The sequence below is a fragment of the Callorhinus ursinus genome, unplaced genomic scaffold, assembly GCF_003265705.2.
Source record: "Callorhinus ursinus isolate GAN/ISIS: 27379988/994484 unplaced genomic scaffold, GSC_fseal_2.0 scaffold6, whole genome shotgun sequence".
NCBI classification, from domain to species: Eukaryota; Metazoa; Chordata; class Mammalia; order Carnivora; family Otariidae; genus Callorhinus; species Callorhinus ursinus.
The window spans coordinates 11,150,784-11,168,083 of NW_027397068.1; the positions used below are offsets into that span (position 1 = coordinate 11,150,784).

Genomic DNA, 17,300 nt, shown 5'->3' on the forward strand with positions numbered 1-17,300 from the left:
AGACCCTCGCTAATACTACACATCCTGAAACCCAGAATCCATTACACTAGTAGCAAAGGTCTGCTCTAGACATCATCTAATAAAAGTGATCCTAGGAGATTTGGTCCCTAAAATTTTTAGAAGTTTTCCCGGGGGGGAGAGGGGAACACTACATAAAAAGCAATCTCTTATGGGTAAAAAATTTTAAAAATCAATTTATTTTAACCCATACGTAAATGACAATATAGTTTTAGAATTTAAATTTCATTAAAAGATGATACTTGTAGCAACTAACATCTACTGAACACATATCAAGTGCTAGGCATTAAACTGAATTAAACTCATTTAATTTTCACAATTCTGTATGAAGTACTGTTATAATTCTCATTTTTCAGAAGATGAAACTGATACATAAGAAGTAAATAAATTGGTCAACATCGTGAGGTAAAAAGTGAGGAGCTTGGACCTGAACCTGAGTTCAGAGGTCACTCTCTAACTTTTTCCAACCAAGCACATGTAGAGGTTTAGGTTGCTCATTGGTTCATACTAGGTAATAGCATCACTGCAAACACATCCCTCTTCAGTGGTCATAACGGTGGTAGCCTAAGTAATTCCATTCAGGCTCTTAAGTCTTGTGAATACTAACAGAGCACTAACTCCAGATAATTTCAGACTTAAAAAGATGTACACTGAACCCTTTAAAAATCAATAATATTCAGATAGGTTGTACAAGATCGTAAAAAAATAGTTTAACAGAACATTGCATTTTGTGGAAAACAAACATTGTCAGAGTTACTCTGCTGCAGCTAGAGCACAGCAAGGCTGAAAAACAAAACAACTTAAAAGGCCTCCAACAGGACGGGACCTAATTATTTGAGACATCCTGAAACTGCCCTTTTGACTTCTTTTAAAAATTTTAGGTCTTCTCAAACATGGTATCACATTCTCAGAACAGTACTTGGTATTTCAAAGTGCTTTTTGCCAGAACATATTTTTGGTGGCCATGGAGCATGGCTTGGTGTCAATTACTCATCAAATTAGCTCAGTGCTTCCTTACCTGTTTGGTATGGTTGTCCACCATACTAGAAGAGTCATCGATGGCCAAACAAATCTGATACTGGCGTTTACTGGGCTTGGTCCTTCGAAGCCAAATCTTGTCTTTCCGAAATTGACTAGCAATGTATGGAATGACCTTCCGCATATTTAGCCGCTTCCCGGTTCGATAGTCTCCTCTATTAAATTTATCCAAATGGGGTCAAGATTAGTTAACAACAGCTCATCCTCTGATAATTTTTTTAAAAATAGAATCCATTGTCATACCTTATAACCAAAAATACCAAATAACCAGTAACCCGGCACACTCACGTGTCACTGTCAAATGAGACTTGAGGGCAGCCAGAAAAACTGGATATGTATGTGGCAATAATAATTAGGTCCTTCTAGGTAAGCTAAGACACACTTTAAAAATTAGAAAAATATGTTTGCACTGATTAAATCTTAGACTCTTTTCTGTTCAGAAACTATGAGTTTGGATAAATCTTTGAAAAGATCTAGGTGAGTAACACGTGCAGCAAGCCCATACACCCATGCAAAGGCTCAGCCAATTTTCCCATCAGATGTTAACGAATCAAAGGAACTGCATTAATACCGAACTTCAAAGACACCTCAGTGTTTCCAGATAATATGAAAAAGGGTATGGAATAACATATTGATGCCTGTGCAGCTCAAATGGCCACCTCAAGCCAGCACTTTAAGTGGTTAAGGTGACCCTGCCATCTTGTCAGGGCACTGTGAGTGAGTCCAGTGGAGAAAACTTACTTCAGCTTGGCTGCCTGGGTAGGCTCTAATATGAGACGAAGCTGCTCACACAACTGTTGTGAAAGAGGCGCAGTTAAGGCCAGGTAACTCTGCCACATCTCAGCTGCAGCCTTCTCCTGTGACAATAAAGTATAAGTTACCCAGAGAACGTCAGAGCCAGCCAAAGTCATTACAGCAAGAGGAGGCTTGAAACAGAGCAGTAGAAAACGACCTACATGAACTTTGTCAACAGAAGCTAATTTGAGAGCTTCTCTTAGCAAGCCACCAGCTTGTTCACGTCCTTAAAAATGTCTCCTCTTCTAACAAAACCACAACCCTCAGTTCCAAATGAGAAAGGATGAAAAAGGCAGAAAATAATGGAATTTATGACCAAATCAACACTTTATTTTCACCACCTACAAAGGCACTTTGTGTGGGTAGGAAACTGAATGGGTAATGATCCAGCCACGTAACTGTGGGCTCTCAGGGTCATGTTTCAAAAGCAAAAGTGACGAGTGCAAATCTCTCAACAGTGTGATTATTTCCTAGACACAAAGCTCCAACTATGGCAGAGCCCTCATACAGGTCTGTAGTAGGAATGATGATAGCAGGCACAAAATACAAACATGTACATATACAGTAAATTTAGGATGTAGAGTCCTAATTAAAAATGAAGCTTCTGGTTAATCTATGCTACCACATTAAGTGAGCCAGCAACATTCCAGGTGGCCTACTCTGAGGATGACACATTTCGACCCATTTTACAATCACTGTCCTATCTGCTGTATCTATTATAGAGTGAACAATAGAAATTAAAGGAAATAAATACATCAGCTTTTCTGTTTTAATTAAGCTAAATATCGAGCAGCAACGTACACAGAAAGCAATGGATAGACTTAGGCTCCATATACTCAGTCCCTTCTACAAAGGTAATTGGTGCTAAGAACCTGTTAAGCTTGCTATATCTTTAGAAACAAACAAAAAAACCCAAGATTATCTTATGAAAAGACCAGTGACTTACTTCTTCTGGGTCTCCAGACTCATGTGGCTGCCACATTTCCAGCTGTCTCTCCAGCTCCTGTCTTAGCTCACTGATGTCTTTTAAAAAGGGCTAAAAAGAAAAAGCCACAGATAAGAGGCAGCCTAGGTTGAAATCACCAACTCATTATCACTGGCTGCCTTCTTCCAAGCAGTATGAACTATAAATACATACCCCTAAGACACAAAGCTTAAGCAATTTAATGGCACAATAAGGAGATGCCAGACAACTAGTCTTCTGCTTCCCATTTTGCAGACAAGATAAAGGAAATTTTACCATTTAGAAGAAATCCATCCAGCAAAATAAAAACAAAAAACCCACAAAACTATTAATATCAAAATGTTCTTTGATTAATCGAGACTGCTATTAAGTCAAACGACTAGGGAAAACTCCATTAAATCTGCTCTTCCTAAAATGCAGGCATTAATAATGCCAAAGATTTTCGCTACTTCATCAGCATAAATTGTGAACTGTCCCTACAGGCTTCTCACACAAGGATGCTGGACATGAGAAGAGTAAATGTGACAGCCTGAGACTGGAGGACCAGACCCACCATCATGGTCAGGTCAGGACAGACCACCCACTATGACGCTGGGACAAAGTGCTGGAACAGTGTTATCTGTTTTGAGAAAACTTTGATAAGGATAAGATAACCCCAAACAACCAGATGTTCCATGAAGTTCTAAAGACAAAAATTTAAAAGCAGTTTATAATTACATTTTATTAACTTATTAAAGCAGTAATTTGTGAACATTTTTGTACCTGGAAAACTGTGTCCATGAGGAACTGATGGGCTGTGTGAATGGTTGAATCTCGGCTTCTCTCTGGTTTCTCCTTCTCTGTCTCTTCATGTGATAGGTTGATCCTGGGATCTTGGTCTTCTGTTTTAACAGCTTGGGTCTCCACCTCCATCTCATCAAAGCCTATTTGCATAAAGGACAGAGTTTTACTTACCATAAAATTACAGAGACTGACCCTTCACGACTGCCTGCCTAACAATTACTCAAACCTCACTCCTTCAGTCCCCACCAAATTTCCACATATGGGCTCCACAGGTTCCTTCTCTTTGGGTCAGGCACTGCCAATTCTGACTCCCCTAACCTCCCCACTGTGATATCGAACGCAGCTGTTCTGCAAAGAAGGGAAATGGGGGAGACTCCCATTTACCCTGATAAGCCTTGTAGAACTGTGTGATTCTTTAAACTACATGCATATAGAACTTTGATAAAAATAAAAACTAAAGTCATAGTTCCATTCTATTTATGAGGAAACTGAGGCAAAGAAAATATTAATAATAAGCCATAACCTATAAGGTAAGGAAGAGGCAAAGTCTGGATTTTGAATTTTCATCAGAGTTGTGCCATTCCCACTGTCATACAATAGCTGAGCATTGACAGTTCTAAAACCCAAGAAGACAAGAAGAAAGCAGGAAAAAAAAGGTTTTTGAGTTGGGCAAGTTCTTTTGAATTTGCATTTATTCCACTGCTGATAAGGTTATTTTTTAATGTGTTAAATCCATAGTTTATCTCTTTTTCTTTTTTTTTTTTTAAGATTTTATTTATTTTTGACAGAGTATACAAGCAGGGGAAGCAGCACGGCAGAGGCAGAGGGAGAAGCAGGCACCCTGCTCAACAGGGAGCCAGATGTGGGGCTCGATCCCAGGACCCTGGGATCATGACCCGAGCCGAAGGCAGACGCTTAACTGTCTGAGCCACCCAGGCGCCCCTCTTTTTCTTTTTTTAATATATTGCCTCGTAAAAGCACTTGGTCAACTCTGAAATGGAACTGTATGGAAGAAGCGTGGTTACTTTTTCACATGCATTTTCCCCATTCTATTTCTTTAAATATTTTACTGCATTTTATGCTAATATTCTATATTTCCACATAACTGAAAACCCTTCTCTAATAATCAAGAGTGTTTCTTCTGGTCATAACTGCAGTGTACTATTTTGTTTTCTACATATTTAAAGAAGACTGAAGGCATTTTGCCTGAATCTCAGGTTTCTGAGGTCTCCTTGAAGGACAGTGGCTGCAACACCACTCTTCCACCTTTTGACTCCCAAGTGAAATACAGTGGAATTATCACAGGTACACGAACACCTACTCCGTGGGTTAGGACGGGGAAAGAACCAACCAGATCAGACCACATTACACGAGAAGTGACTTTTCTGAGTCAGGGAGCTTAGGAGGGATCTGCTCACTGTAGGGCTCACCAGGGCTCGCTGTGGTCCCTGACGTGACCGCCTCCGGCTTTAGGTGCTGCATGTCTGCTGCCCGGAGTTGCTCCTCCTCCGTGTCCACGAAGGTATCCTCTGTCCCCTCCTCCTGACCCCTGCTGGAACCCTTTGCGGACTGCTGCTGCTCCTTGCTGGCCACATCTGCCAATAGAGCACACAGACACATAAAGAGCCTAGGTCTTCCCAGAACAAAGTAATCAAGAGTGGGTATGGTTTGTCATTTTTAGCCTCCAAGATTTTACTCATGCTGGTTCTCTACTGACCAGCTATGGGGCATGAACATGGTACTTGGCTTCTCTGTGCCTTGGATGCCCTACTGACCTACTAATGTAACTGCTGATTCTCTACCACAAAAATAGGATGCTTAGCTAGGTTTTTACTGCTATTACAAGAAACCGAACCAGAAGAAACAGGCTAGACACATGACTCAGAGCAGTTAATGGAATTATCCTCCATTACCAAATTATGAGTGGAAACTAATGATTAAGAATATAATGCAGGGGCGCCTGGGTGGCTCAGCCGTTAAGCGTCTGCCTTTGGCTCAGGTCATGATCCCAGGGTCCTGGGATCGAGCCCCGCATCGGGCTCCCTGCTCAGCGGGGAGCCTGCTTCTCCCTCTCCCACTCCCCCCGCTTGTGTTCCCTCTCTCGCTGTGTCTGTCAAGTAAATAAATAAAATATTTAAAAAAAAAAGAATATAACACAGGACACAGAAAAACCAATGTTGAGGATGAGCTCTGTGATCTTGGACAAGTTCTTAAACTTGTTTGGTCTCAGTATGCTCATCTATAAAATGGAAATATTGTAGCTCCTAAGATTATTGGAGAAATTTCATGATCATTCAGCAACGACTCAGAATAGTGTTTGGTACAAAGCAAGAGCTCGATTCATGGTAGCAATTATTACTACTGTTTTATTTTTCTAAAAAGTGAAGATACAAAAGAAATGATGCTCATAGATAAATACTGTCAACACTAGTTTACATGTTAGGAATAAAACATTAAAAAGTCACCAAGAGATTATTTTTTTCTCTTTTCACTTATGGGAAAAACAAGCGTTTCTAGTTCACAGCTCTAGCCGTTGCAGAGAGTGACCTCACAGTGACTATGAAGGAATGTCCAGTACTCAGAAACCCTGAGATTAGCACTAGGTTTGGATGTGGCAAACTGTTATCAAGGATATGTAAAAGACTTACACCAGACTCCAAAACCCTGAACACTTGCACTTGCCACAGATACTTTTTTATACCAAAACCAAACTGCATTCCTGCATAATTCTTATTAAAGAGAAAACAGTTAAAAAAAAAAAAAAAAGCCATTACCCATCCCTAAGATGAATTTGCTTATCTGCTGGGTACACAGTCATACGGCTTAAATTCTCACAGAGAGCTCAGTGACCAAAGGAGAAGCCTTCCCTGAACCATACCGTATGTCTGTGCATCGTAAGGGTCACTGCCTTCTTTAATGTGCTCAAACGCATCTGCATCCTCCACTTGGGCCTCAGGTTGGGCTGGCCCCTGCTCAGTGTGGCTCTCCATATCCACAGTCCTCAGCCGCTTATGCACATGCTCATTGTAATCACCCATGGAGCGTTCATTGTCGGCCTGTCCAGGTTTCCTCTTGAAACTCTGTGGGGATAGGTGGAAATTCATTAGAGCTATGTCTGTAATGGCAAAACGACTAATGTCCATCCACAGGGGGCAAGTTAACTAAATGAGGCACAACTACAGAAAAATGGAATTTAATGCAGCTGTTAAGAATAGGCAGATCTCTATACACAAATATAGAACGATCCGTATGATATACTTTATATCTGGATTAAAGGCAAGGAAGAAACAGACATCCATAAGTTACATATGCGAAAATATGTGTAAAATAAGACAAAACTGGTAGCACCAATCTTCTCTTGCGTGGCTTGAAGACAGGAATAAGATGGAAGCTTTTTAGGGGATTACTTTTTATATATGAACTTCATTTCATGTTCATGAATTATACCCCGTTCAAAAAAACCCCTAAGTTTTAGGGACACCTGGGGGCCTCAGTCAGTTGAACATCTGACTCTTGATTTTGGCTCAGGTCATGATCTCGTGGATCATGAGATAGAACCCTGTGTCAGGCTCTGTGCTGGGCACACAGTCCACTTGGAATTCTCTCTCTCTCTGCCCCTCGCCCCACTCACACTTGTGCTCTCAAATAAATAAAATCTTTTTTAAAAACCTAATTTTTAAAACACAAAAGAGTAAGGACAGTGGAAGAAAGACTGGCTAGTACTGGGCAACAGCAGCCAACACCTGGCTCTTAGGCTGCGTAACAGAAATAGGGAGGGAGGGAGGGAGGGAGGGAGGGAGGGAGGGTGTGTGTGTGTGTGTGTGTCTCTACAGACCCCCAGTTGTGTGTGTGTGTGTGTCTCTCTACAGATCCCCCCAGTGTGTGTGTGTGTGTGCGTGTGTGTGTGTGTGTCTACAGACCCCCACAGTTGTGTGTGTGTGTGTGTGTCTCTCTACAGACCCCCCCAGTGTGTGTGTGTGTGTGTGTCTCTCTCTACAGACCCCCACAGGGAAGAAGCCCAGGGTCCTGATTTCCTTGCCATGGTTGCCATCATGTTTGGTGAGACGGGGGCATTGCTGTTTTTAAACCACTGTACTCAGGGCATCTTTTCCATGCAGCCTGCACCTAAGTTCAGCTGAAGAGGGCTAGAGACCTGTGTGTTTTTCCTGGTCTGTTTCTGGGAAGCCAACCGGGCGATGAAGTTGGATTCATGGCCTTCTGCCTGGTTTGCATCCGCAGCTCCACTCCCGTGTTCCTATGAAATCCAAGCCACAAGAGAATGAGGATGGAAGATGCTGTACAAGCACCTGGTTACTGTGCCATATTGCACGAAGCTTCTCTATTATTCTCTCTGAGTCACACAATACCTGCCTCCCTGCTCTGGAAACTCACCCATGACTAAGGCCTGGACTGTGGGCAAAAGCAAGAGCATCTAGATATAGATGTTACCATCTCGAGTGACTTTGCTGTGTAAGGCTGATTAGTTCCTTGTTTCCAGGACTGTAATGACTTACTCTGAATGCAGGACAGACCTCAACCAGAAACCATCCTTTGCCATCAACCACCTATGTACCCCTGAGACTGTCATTTCACTTTACTGTGGCTTACTTAACTCAAATATAAAATGGAGAAAGTAATAACAATAATCAGCTGTCTTAGAGTACTATTATGAGGACCTGAAGTAATGAAAATGCTTAGCACCTACCTAATGGGTGCTCAGTAAATGTGGTGGGGGGTGTACAAGAAGTATAAGCAGGTGTTATTACTGGTGAGAAAACTGGGCTCAAAGAGGCTTAAGGAGCTGTTCAGAGTTACCACTGTAAGTAGCAGGTCCTCTGACTTTCAGTGCTCTTTCCACAGCATGCCAGTGGCCTGAACTGTGGTCATAAACAGAACACATCACTCTGGCTCAAGGAACAAAGTGCTTTGCTTTTTAAATTAAAACCTTTGGAGGGGTGCCTGAGTAGCTCAGTCATTTAAGCATCAACTCTTCATTTTGGCTCAGGTCATGATTTCATGGTTGTGAGATTGTGCCCTGGGTTGGGTTCTGTGCTGAGAGCTGGAGCCTGCTTAAGATTCTCTCTCTCCCTCAGCCCCTCCCCATATGTTCATGCGCTCATTCTCTCTCCCTCTCTTAAAAACAAACAAACAAAAAAAAAAAAAAAAGAAACACAGTACTGGCTCTAAAGTCTAAATTCAACCTATCTTTACTTGGGAGCTTTCTAAAAAATAACATGAACCTGATTCTCCCATGAAGTACTACCAGTCTAACAGCTCTTTCTCTTTAAGCAGAATACTTAAGTCCGGTGTGTAGCCAATATTCTAGGATCTGTTCTGAGATGCACATAAAAGTAGGTACCCGATCACTTTCTCAAAGGATGGAAGATGATCTCTTTCGATGTCAACAGAACAACATCACACATACACCAACTACTGCTAAACAGACGGGTGATTTCACCCAGGGAAAAGAAACCCTCCTAGAGGCAGCCGGCAGAGGCAATGAGGGCCTATCACCTCCTTTCCCTGCTCCTTCTCAGGCGCGGCTCCAGCCAGCTCCACAGCCTGTGCGCTCTGCACGCTCTCCAACCCGGTCTGCCCACAGGAGTCGTGTTCCTTCCTCTCCGTGGCCTCTGGCACCTGCTCCCCTGTGTCAGAGTTCTCCCCATCTTCTTCTTCTTCTTGCTTCTGCAGGGTAAGCAGACACCACATTGACATGCTCTGGGGGAAGAATATGAGGCAGCGGAGTGGACGGGGGTGGGGGGTGAGGGGTGGGTCCTGCAACAAGCAGGTGCCCTACTCCTCAGCGTGCAGGGAGGGTTATCAGGCAGAAAGGGTCTTAAACAGAAACTTAATGCTGCTCAGCAGCGCCACCTGGTGATAGAGAAGTATCCTAAAAGATTCTGCTAGGAATAAAGTAACCTCTCCTATTACTTTTAACTTGAGACAAGCCAGACACTCCACAGCACCTGGGGCTGGAGACCTTGGTCAACAGGAACACCATTCTCTGCACTGTCCTCACTGGCTTCCTTGTCCTTGTCCTCCAGGGACTGCCGCTCATCCTCGGAGTTTTCTTCAGGATGTTCAGCAGTATCTTTGCCTTGGTCATCAGCTCCTGTGTCCATCTCTTCCTCCCCCTCGCCCTTCTCCTCTTCACTGGGGCCTTCTTCAGGCTCATGTTGACCCTGACCTTCACTGTGGTCAGCCTCGATCTCTTCCTTTATTTCCTCAACTTCAGGATCTGCTTCTTCAGTATCCATTGGCTTTTCTTTAATTTCCAAAGGATTTTCTTCTAGATAGATACAACAAAAAGTAGAAACACAGAATTCAACATGATTTAACATGGGATCATTTTACACAAACTTTGTTATTAGTCTCGAACCAGGAATTGGCAAACTATGGCCCCCAGGGCCAAATCTAGCTGATGTGCCTCTGTAAATAAAGTTTTACTGGAATATAGACACATCTATTTGCTTACCTTTGTGTTTAGCCCACCCATTCTGTATTGCCTATGGCTGCTTTCATATTACTACAAAAACAGAATGGAGTTTTTGCAACCCTTGTTGCAGTTTATGGCCTATAAATTATGGTATATTATCTGACCCTTTACAGAAAAAGTTTGCTTACCCCTGCTCTAAATTGTATGTATCTGTTACATACAATTGTCTAGATGGTGCATTTCACTAAAAAAATTCTAAGTAATCTGCTAAAAAAAATCCTAAAATCCAACACAACAATAGGAAACCAAAGATAGGAAAGGATATTATCCTTGGGAATAATTGACAGACATCCGTCTTTATCATACACAGAAAATACAACATACATTCAATGGAAACAATCCTATTTGGAAAAGTTTTATTTATTAAAAGAACATTCCTAGGGGCGCCTGAGTGGCTCAATCAGTTAAGCGTCTGCCTATGGCTCAGGTCATGATCCCGGAGTTCCAGGATCGAGCCCCACGATTGAGCCTCACATTGGGCTCCCTGCTCAGTGGGGAGTCTGCTTCTCCCTCTCCCTCTAACCCTCCCCCCTCTCGTGTTCTCTCACTCTCTTAAATAAAAAAAAAATTTTTTTTTAAGATTTTATTTATTTATTTGACAGAGAGAGACATAGTGAGAGTGAGCACAAGCAGGGGGAGTGGGAGAGGGAGAAGCAGGCTTCCTGCAGAGCAGGGAGCCCGATGCGGGGCTTGATCCCAGGACCCTGGGATCATGACCTGAGCCAAAGGCAGACACTTAACAACTGAGCCAGCCAGGCACCCCATCTCTTAAATAAGAATCTTAAAAAAAAAAAAAATAAAACAAAAGAACATCCCCATACTTTGGACACGTCAGAAATCACGGTTAATTTGTTAACAAATAATTCTTTAAAGTATTGCTTCTTAGCTTATATACACAATAGTTTAAAGTGAGCTTGAGTTTTTCTAGAGTAAATAGCTATTACACCCTCAATGGATTTTATTTTTTATTTTTATTAAAGATTTTATTTATTTATTTGACAGAGAGAGACACAGCGAGAGAGGGAACACAAGCAGGGGGAGTGTGAGAGGGAGAAGCAGGCTTCCTGTGGGGCAGGGAGCCCAATGTGGGGCTCAATCCCAGGACCCTGGGATCATGACCTGAGCCGAAGGCAGACGCTTAACGGCTGAGCCACCCAGGCGCCCCTGCCCTCAATGGATTTTAATTTTCAATTTTATCCTTGCTTACTTGTTGGAATTTAAGGTTGACATCAGATTCCAAAATTATATGGTAGTGAAATGGCCTCAGAAGCAGCAACTTATACAATGCTAAATAAGTCAGCTAGAATTTTTTTTTCTAAGTAGGCTCCATACCTTGCATGGAGTCCAACATGGGGCTTAAACTCACAACCCTAAGATCAAGACCTGAGCTGAGATCAAGAGTTGGACGCTTAACTGACTGAGCCACTCAGGCACCCCAAAATTCAGCTAGAATTTAATATAAGAAGTCTGGCCTTCATAGACATTGGGAGATTTTCTTTTAGCTTTCTTAATAAAGCTATAGGAAAATGAAAACTAAAAAAAAAGTAAGTTATAGATTCAGACAGTGAAGACTTGTTCTTAGCATGAGGAAAGCCTCTATCAAATCTTCAACCAAATGATTCTGGTTAAATAGCAAGTTCACAAATTTAAATTACTAAATTAAATTTAAAGCATGAAAACAGAGCCATATACTTACCTCCTAGATTTAACAGATATAAATATTTTGTCATATTTATATGAAACTTCAGTCACTTGTTTTTAAGAAATAAGTGGTTCTGGGTACAACTCTATGGATTCTGGATGCCTCTGCCCTTCCTACTTCCTCAGAGGTCACCATAACCTGAAGTTGCTGTGTTTTATTCCTATGTTTTCCTACATTTGATGTACCCATTAATAACATATAATATTAAACTTTTATGTAAATGGTACCTCTTTCATAACTTGCTAATTTTGTCCAATATGGTGTTTAAAAAAGTTTAATAGCTTATCTATGTAACCGATTCATTATGAAGCAGAGTGAGGCTAGCTCTTATTTTTCTGTGTGATTACCCACCATGACTGGGGACCTTCTATTATAGAGGCATTTTCTCTACAATGCTTCCAATACCAGACAGCTCTCCCTAGGGAAGTCACTCAAACTGAACAGTGGGTGACAGATAGATTACTGTCAAGTGCCCTGTGATTTCTCTTCATTATTCAATTTCATTCCCCGTAACAATGACTTCACATTTCAAACTAAACACACAACATAAGCATAGCAATCAATAACTGAAACAATCATTTCTCTAAGAGAGCTGAAAGTAGGTTCCACAAGAGGCCTACATATTCCCAGACTGCAGTGTTTACCTCAACCCATAACATGGGACATCAAGATGGTGGTGGGGAAATGAAGCTCTGTGGGATGAAGCACCACCCAGGTACCATACTGCTAAAACACAGGACAGGAGAGGAAATTAATGACAAAAACCTGCTGGTTTACTTTAATTCTACTCAGCTTACACTTTAAGTCTAACTCAGGTGAGAAACACTACAGAGAAAGCGAACAATTTTCTCAAACTGGAATTGAGCTGACCAGACATGATTTATGACCTGGCCATGACATGGCATGAAGAAATTGATTACTGCTCATTTTCAGTGAATTCCAACTGGTCTCTTTAGGTTTTGAAAGACACACCTCCTTCTTCATGGTCTGTGTCCTCACTACCGTTCTTGTCTTCACTGTCGAGGTTCAAGTCGTCTGGAAGGTCCAAGGCCTCAGGTTCTGGCAGCTTCTCCTGATTGCCATGGTAAGGGTCTACCTCATTCTCATCATATTCCCTCTTTGGACAATGGAGAGAACAGGAAAAAATAAAACTTTTTAAAAAAGTAGCATCTGCATATAATTAGCTCTAAGCAGTAATGCTAAAAGAATACAAAGTCTCTTCTCTAAAGTTTCCCCCACACTTTAGAATTTTACTAATGCTTCCAGAATTTTCATGCTGGAATTTCAAACTTCACTTTCTGTGCAGGTTCTCCACCGATAAGAGGTACTGTGTTACTTAATTTCAAAAAGGAAACTAAAGTTTATGAGGAGATATATGGAAAAGAATAACAGAATTGAGCTTCCAAACTCCAGCATGAGCCCAAACAGCATGAAGACCGCCTCATCAGTAACCAAGTATTAGATATTTTATGTCCTGTTAAGAGACTTTGTAACATGTTCTTTTATGAGGCAATGGGAAAACAACTGATGAATAGGAAAAAAAAATGTCTTGAGACTCCCCAGGAGTTGTGTGGTGTAACAGCCCTGGCCTGGAATCAGGGGTGGATGGGCTTCAAATCCTCATCACCTCATCTATTTGTTCATTAATTTTGTCCTGGTCTGGTCCATCATCAGCAACTTCTGCTTCTTCCTTTTCTTCCTTCTTATCTTGGCTTTTATCTCTGTTTGACTTCCCAGCATCCAAGTTGTCATCTTTGGCAACAAGTCCACAATCTTCCTAAATGTCAAAGGAAGAAAACAACACAAAATCATTACGCTCAATCTAAGAAACTACTTTCATATAGATTGATTCTACCTAAAGTACCTCTTAGGCATGTAGAATTTCTGCCTGTTGGGCCAATGCCATGGAAATATCCAGCTGACAGGGTGTCCTTCATGACCTGGAAAGAGCAGTCTGGCTTGGCCCAGACAGCCGCAGTAATAGCAGGTGTGTGAACAGTGGAATGGGTCACACTATGCTGCTGGGGAGTCCCACCCAGCCCCAAACTTCTTAAGCAGAGAGATGGAGAAGTTCAGTGGTCAACAGCAGAATCAAAGCATTTGCACTGAGTCTTCTTAACTTCCCTCCTCCATAACACATGGGACGGCCCAGATAAGACCATTCTTCTGGTTCTGAATACAATCAAGTAAGATAGATTAAAGAGGAAAAAAAAAAGAGGAATGAAAGAAAGAAGAAAAACAAAGAAAAGGAAGAGCAGTAAATGACAGGGAGTGGTAGCTGGTGGGAAGAATGTCTCCTCTCAACCTGGGGACTACAGGATGGGGGGAGTCTTTTAATTACCTCATCCATTCCTGGTCCTGTTTCTTCAGTTTTACTGTCTTCTTCCTCTTCATCTTCCTCCTCATCGTCGTCATCACCCCAAAGCCTCTCATCTAGTTTGTCAGCTTCCTCACCATTCAGATCGCCCATCTGTTTATCCAGGTCTCCGCCCTCACTATCTGATTTCCCATCATCCTCTTCTGAAAGGGAAGGCACTGAGCTTAGTCAGGCAAATCCCCAAACTGACTGGTCCATGTGTGCAGAAGAGGCATGGACCCACTACCTGGCAAGTGCCCCACCTGAGATTTACTGCTTGTGTTTAAGGAACACTGTATAGGCAGATGCCTTTAGATATGCTGAAGTAGTCCTACTGTGTTTTACAAATGATTTGAAGGAAAAAAGAAGTCTGTAATGTGGGATATTAACAAACAGAAGGGTGGTGAAATAGCTGTCAAGGTGTCTACTTCTGATGCTGGGGGGAATATTCATTATGAGATTCAGCAACTTCCCTAGGTTTTGGTTTCTTATCTGTGAAATGAAAGACTTACACCATATGATTTCCAAGGTTTCTCCCCATCTTCAACACACTATACACTTCTATTTTATCCAACATCTAACATCATGTGTCTAACTCAATCAGAATTTTCTTGCCATTGTTTTTGCTCAAGGTCTACTGTGCCAAAGGTTATATTCTTGTGCTGCTTAGGCAAGTGTGCACTCTTCTACTCTACAGTCAACTTTCATTTCTGCAAGATCTTCACTTACAATAAGACATGATATCTCAAATTAAGCTCTGGACAGAAATTTAGGGCAATAACCGAATTATGGAACAAACATAAGACAGGTGATGATGTGCCATAAGAAATCACATTCTCAAACAATTTGTAATGAGAGGGGAATGTTCATGTTAAATGAAAAAAGCAGACTATAGTGGCGCATGGGTGGCTCAGTCGGTTAAGTGTCCAACTCTTGATTTTGGCTGAGGTCATGATTTCAGGCTTGTGAGATCAAGCCCTACATCAGGTTCTGCGCTGGGCATGCAGCTTGCCTAAGATTCTCTCTCTCCCTCTCTCTCTGCCCCTTACCCCCGCTTTCTAAAAAAAGAATAAAGAAAAAAAGCAAACTATGAAACTATGGTGTGTGTGTGTGTGTGTACACACATATGCAATATATGGAAAAAATAAACTAAAATTTATTAAGTGGTTTGGGTGGTAAGCCTAAGGGCTATCTATTTCACTCCTGCACTCTTGTTCCAAATCATCTGTAACAAATGTCTACTGTTTTTATAAGGTTTTTTTTTTTTTTTTAAGAAACTACCCTGACCAATTTACTTTTTTTTTTAAAGATTTTATTTATTTATTTGAGAGAGAGAGAATGAGAGATAGAGAACACGAGAGGGAAGAGGGTCAGAGGGAGAAGCAGACTCCCTGCTGAGCAGGGAGCCCGATGCGGGACTCGATCCCGGGACTCCAGGATCATGACCTGAGCTGAAGGCAGTCACTTAACCAACTGAGCCACCCAGGCGCCCTGACCAATTTACTTTTGAGCTGAGAGCCAAGCTCTGTTAGATATCTCTCTTTGCTCTTTCAGGCTTCCCTGAAGGGTATTCCATCACTGCATCTAGCACATGAGGCAGCCAAAGTACCAGTCAACGTCTCAGTTTACTCAGAAGAATCTCCAAAACTGACTACAGACTTCTGCTTCAGTGGAGAGAGTGATGAAACAGGTATATGCTGATGTTGTCATTTGCAGTTGTGCAGAGTGATAAACTTGTTCCAAAAGATTATAATAGGCTCCTTATTGGGAACATGTAATTTCCCAGATAAAAAATATATATACATATATATTTTAGATAAAATATTTTTTAAAAACAAGAATGAAGTGACAGATAATTGCAAACCTTGATCTTCAAGTTCCCCATCATGCATTTTCCCATCAAAGTCTTCGGACATCTCAATGGCATTATCCTCGCCCTTAATGTCTGGTTTTGAGTCTGGATCCTCTTTATCCTTTTCTTGACCTTTATGAAATGTATCTTCTGCCTGTATCAAAAAGTAGCATAGGAAAAAATAAACATTGTAACTTTGCTAATGTTTATTCAACTCTAAATAGAATATAAATATTTAAATGCCAACATTAATGGTAAAAGTTAACTCTGGGGAGAGAAAAAGGAGAACCAACAGGAATAACCACACACAGTAATTTCTGATTTGCTTTAATATGTCTGTAATTTCCAGTTTTACTACATTGGGATTAGAGAATATAGAATTTTGCTGATGGTTTCTTCATGTGAATTGTTAAAAAAAAAAAATCCAGACATTGAAAAGAATATGCATTCTTTCAAAAAAAGAATATGAATTCTTAAGAATAAGAAGGATACAAAAATTCAATCTTACTGTGTTGTCCACGGTTTTAATATTTTTATCATTTTGGTCTCTCATATATAGTAACTGAATGTAATTTTGTTCACTTTTCCTTAAACTACATATTCCTATATACTCTAGGTGATATCTGGGGCAGAAGATTCATGATTGTTCTCTTATTAAGGTTGGATTTTAAAAGTGCTTTTTAAAAATACAAGCATAATAAAATCCCATCAAAATAATTCTAAGCAAAACAGAAAGTAAGTTTTCCACCACCACCATCCTCCAAAACTCCCAAAGAAATTAGTATCGGTGACATTCTGGTCCATCTTTTTATCCATGAATACACCTAGGTGATCTGTATCAGTACCTGTCTCCCACTATCTTTTTATTTTTTTTTAAGATTTTATTTATTTATTTGACAGAGAGGGAGAGACACAGCGAGAGCAGGAACACAAGCAGGAGGAGTGGGAGAGGGAGAAGCAGGCTCCCCGCTGAGCAGGGAGCCTGATGCGGGGCTCGATCCCAGGACCCTGGGATCATGACCTGAGCCGAAGGCAGACGCTTAACGACTAACCCACCCAGGTGCCCCTCCCAATATCTTTTTAAACAAAAAAGGATCATTGCTTTACAAACTGTTTTTGCAATTTGCTTTTCTTCTCTTTTTTAAGATTTTTTTTTTTTAAGTAATCTCTACACCCAATGTGGGGATCAAACTCATGACCCTGAGATCAAGAGTTGTATGCTCTATTGACTGAGTCAGTCAATCACCCCTACTTTTCTTTTTTAAAATTAAAAAATGGGGGTGCCTGGGTGGATCA

General features: G+C 41.2%; 1 protein-coding gene across 2 annotated transcripts in view; it reads right to left on the reverse strand.

The window, feature by feature from the left end:
• The window catches only part of MDN1 (midasin AAA ATPase 1), a 158,028-nt gene that overhangs the window by 5,615 nt on the left and 135,113 nt on the right, over nt 1-17,300 (reverse strand). The window contains exons 85-97 of one of the 2 annotated variants that reach the window (XM_073893610.1): nt 16,017-16,158; nt 14,138-14,316; nt 13,424-13,573; nt 12,769-12,913; nt 9,565-9,887; nt 9,113-9,280; nt 7,752-7,853; nt 6,477-6,678; nt 5,029-5,193; nt 3,578-3,738; nt 2,798-2,887; nt 1,798-1,913; nt 1,037-1,211 (exon numbers count right to left, since the gene is read on the reverse strand). In XM_073893610.1, coding sequence (XP_073749711.1) covers nt 1,037-1,211; nt 1,798-1,913; nt 2,798-2,887; nt 3,578-3,738; nt 5,029-5,193; nt 6,477-6,678; nt 7,752-7,853; nt 9,113-9,280; nt 9,565-9,887; nt 12,769-12,913; nt 13,424-13,573; nt 14,138-14,316; nt 16,017-16,158 — 2,118 coding nt within the window. Of the gene's footprint in view, nt 1-1,036; nt 1,212-1,797; nt 1,914-2,797; nt 2,888-3,577; nt 3,739-5,028; nt 5,194-6,476; nt 6,679-7,751; nt 7,854-9,112; nt 9,284-9,564; nt 9,888-12,768; nt 12,914-13,423; nt 13,574-14,137; nt 14,317-16,016; nt 16,159-17,300 lie in introns of both variants that reach the window. The other variant, XM_025862627.2, reaches the window with a different exon arrangement.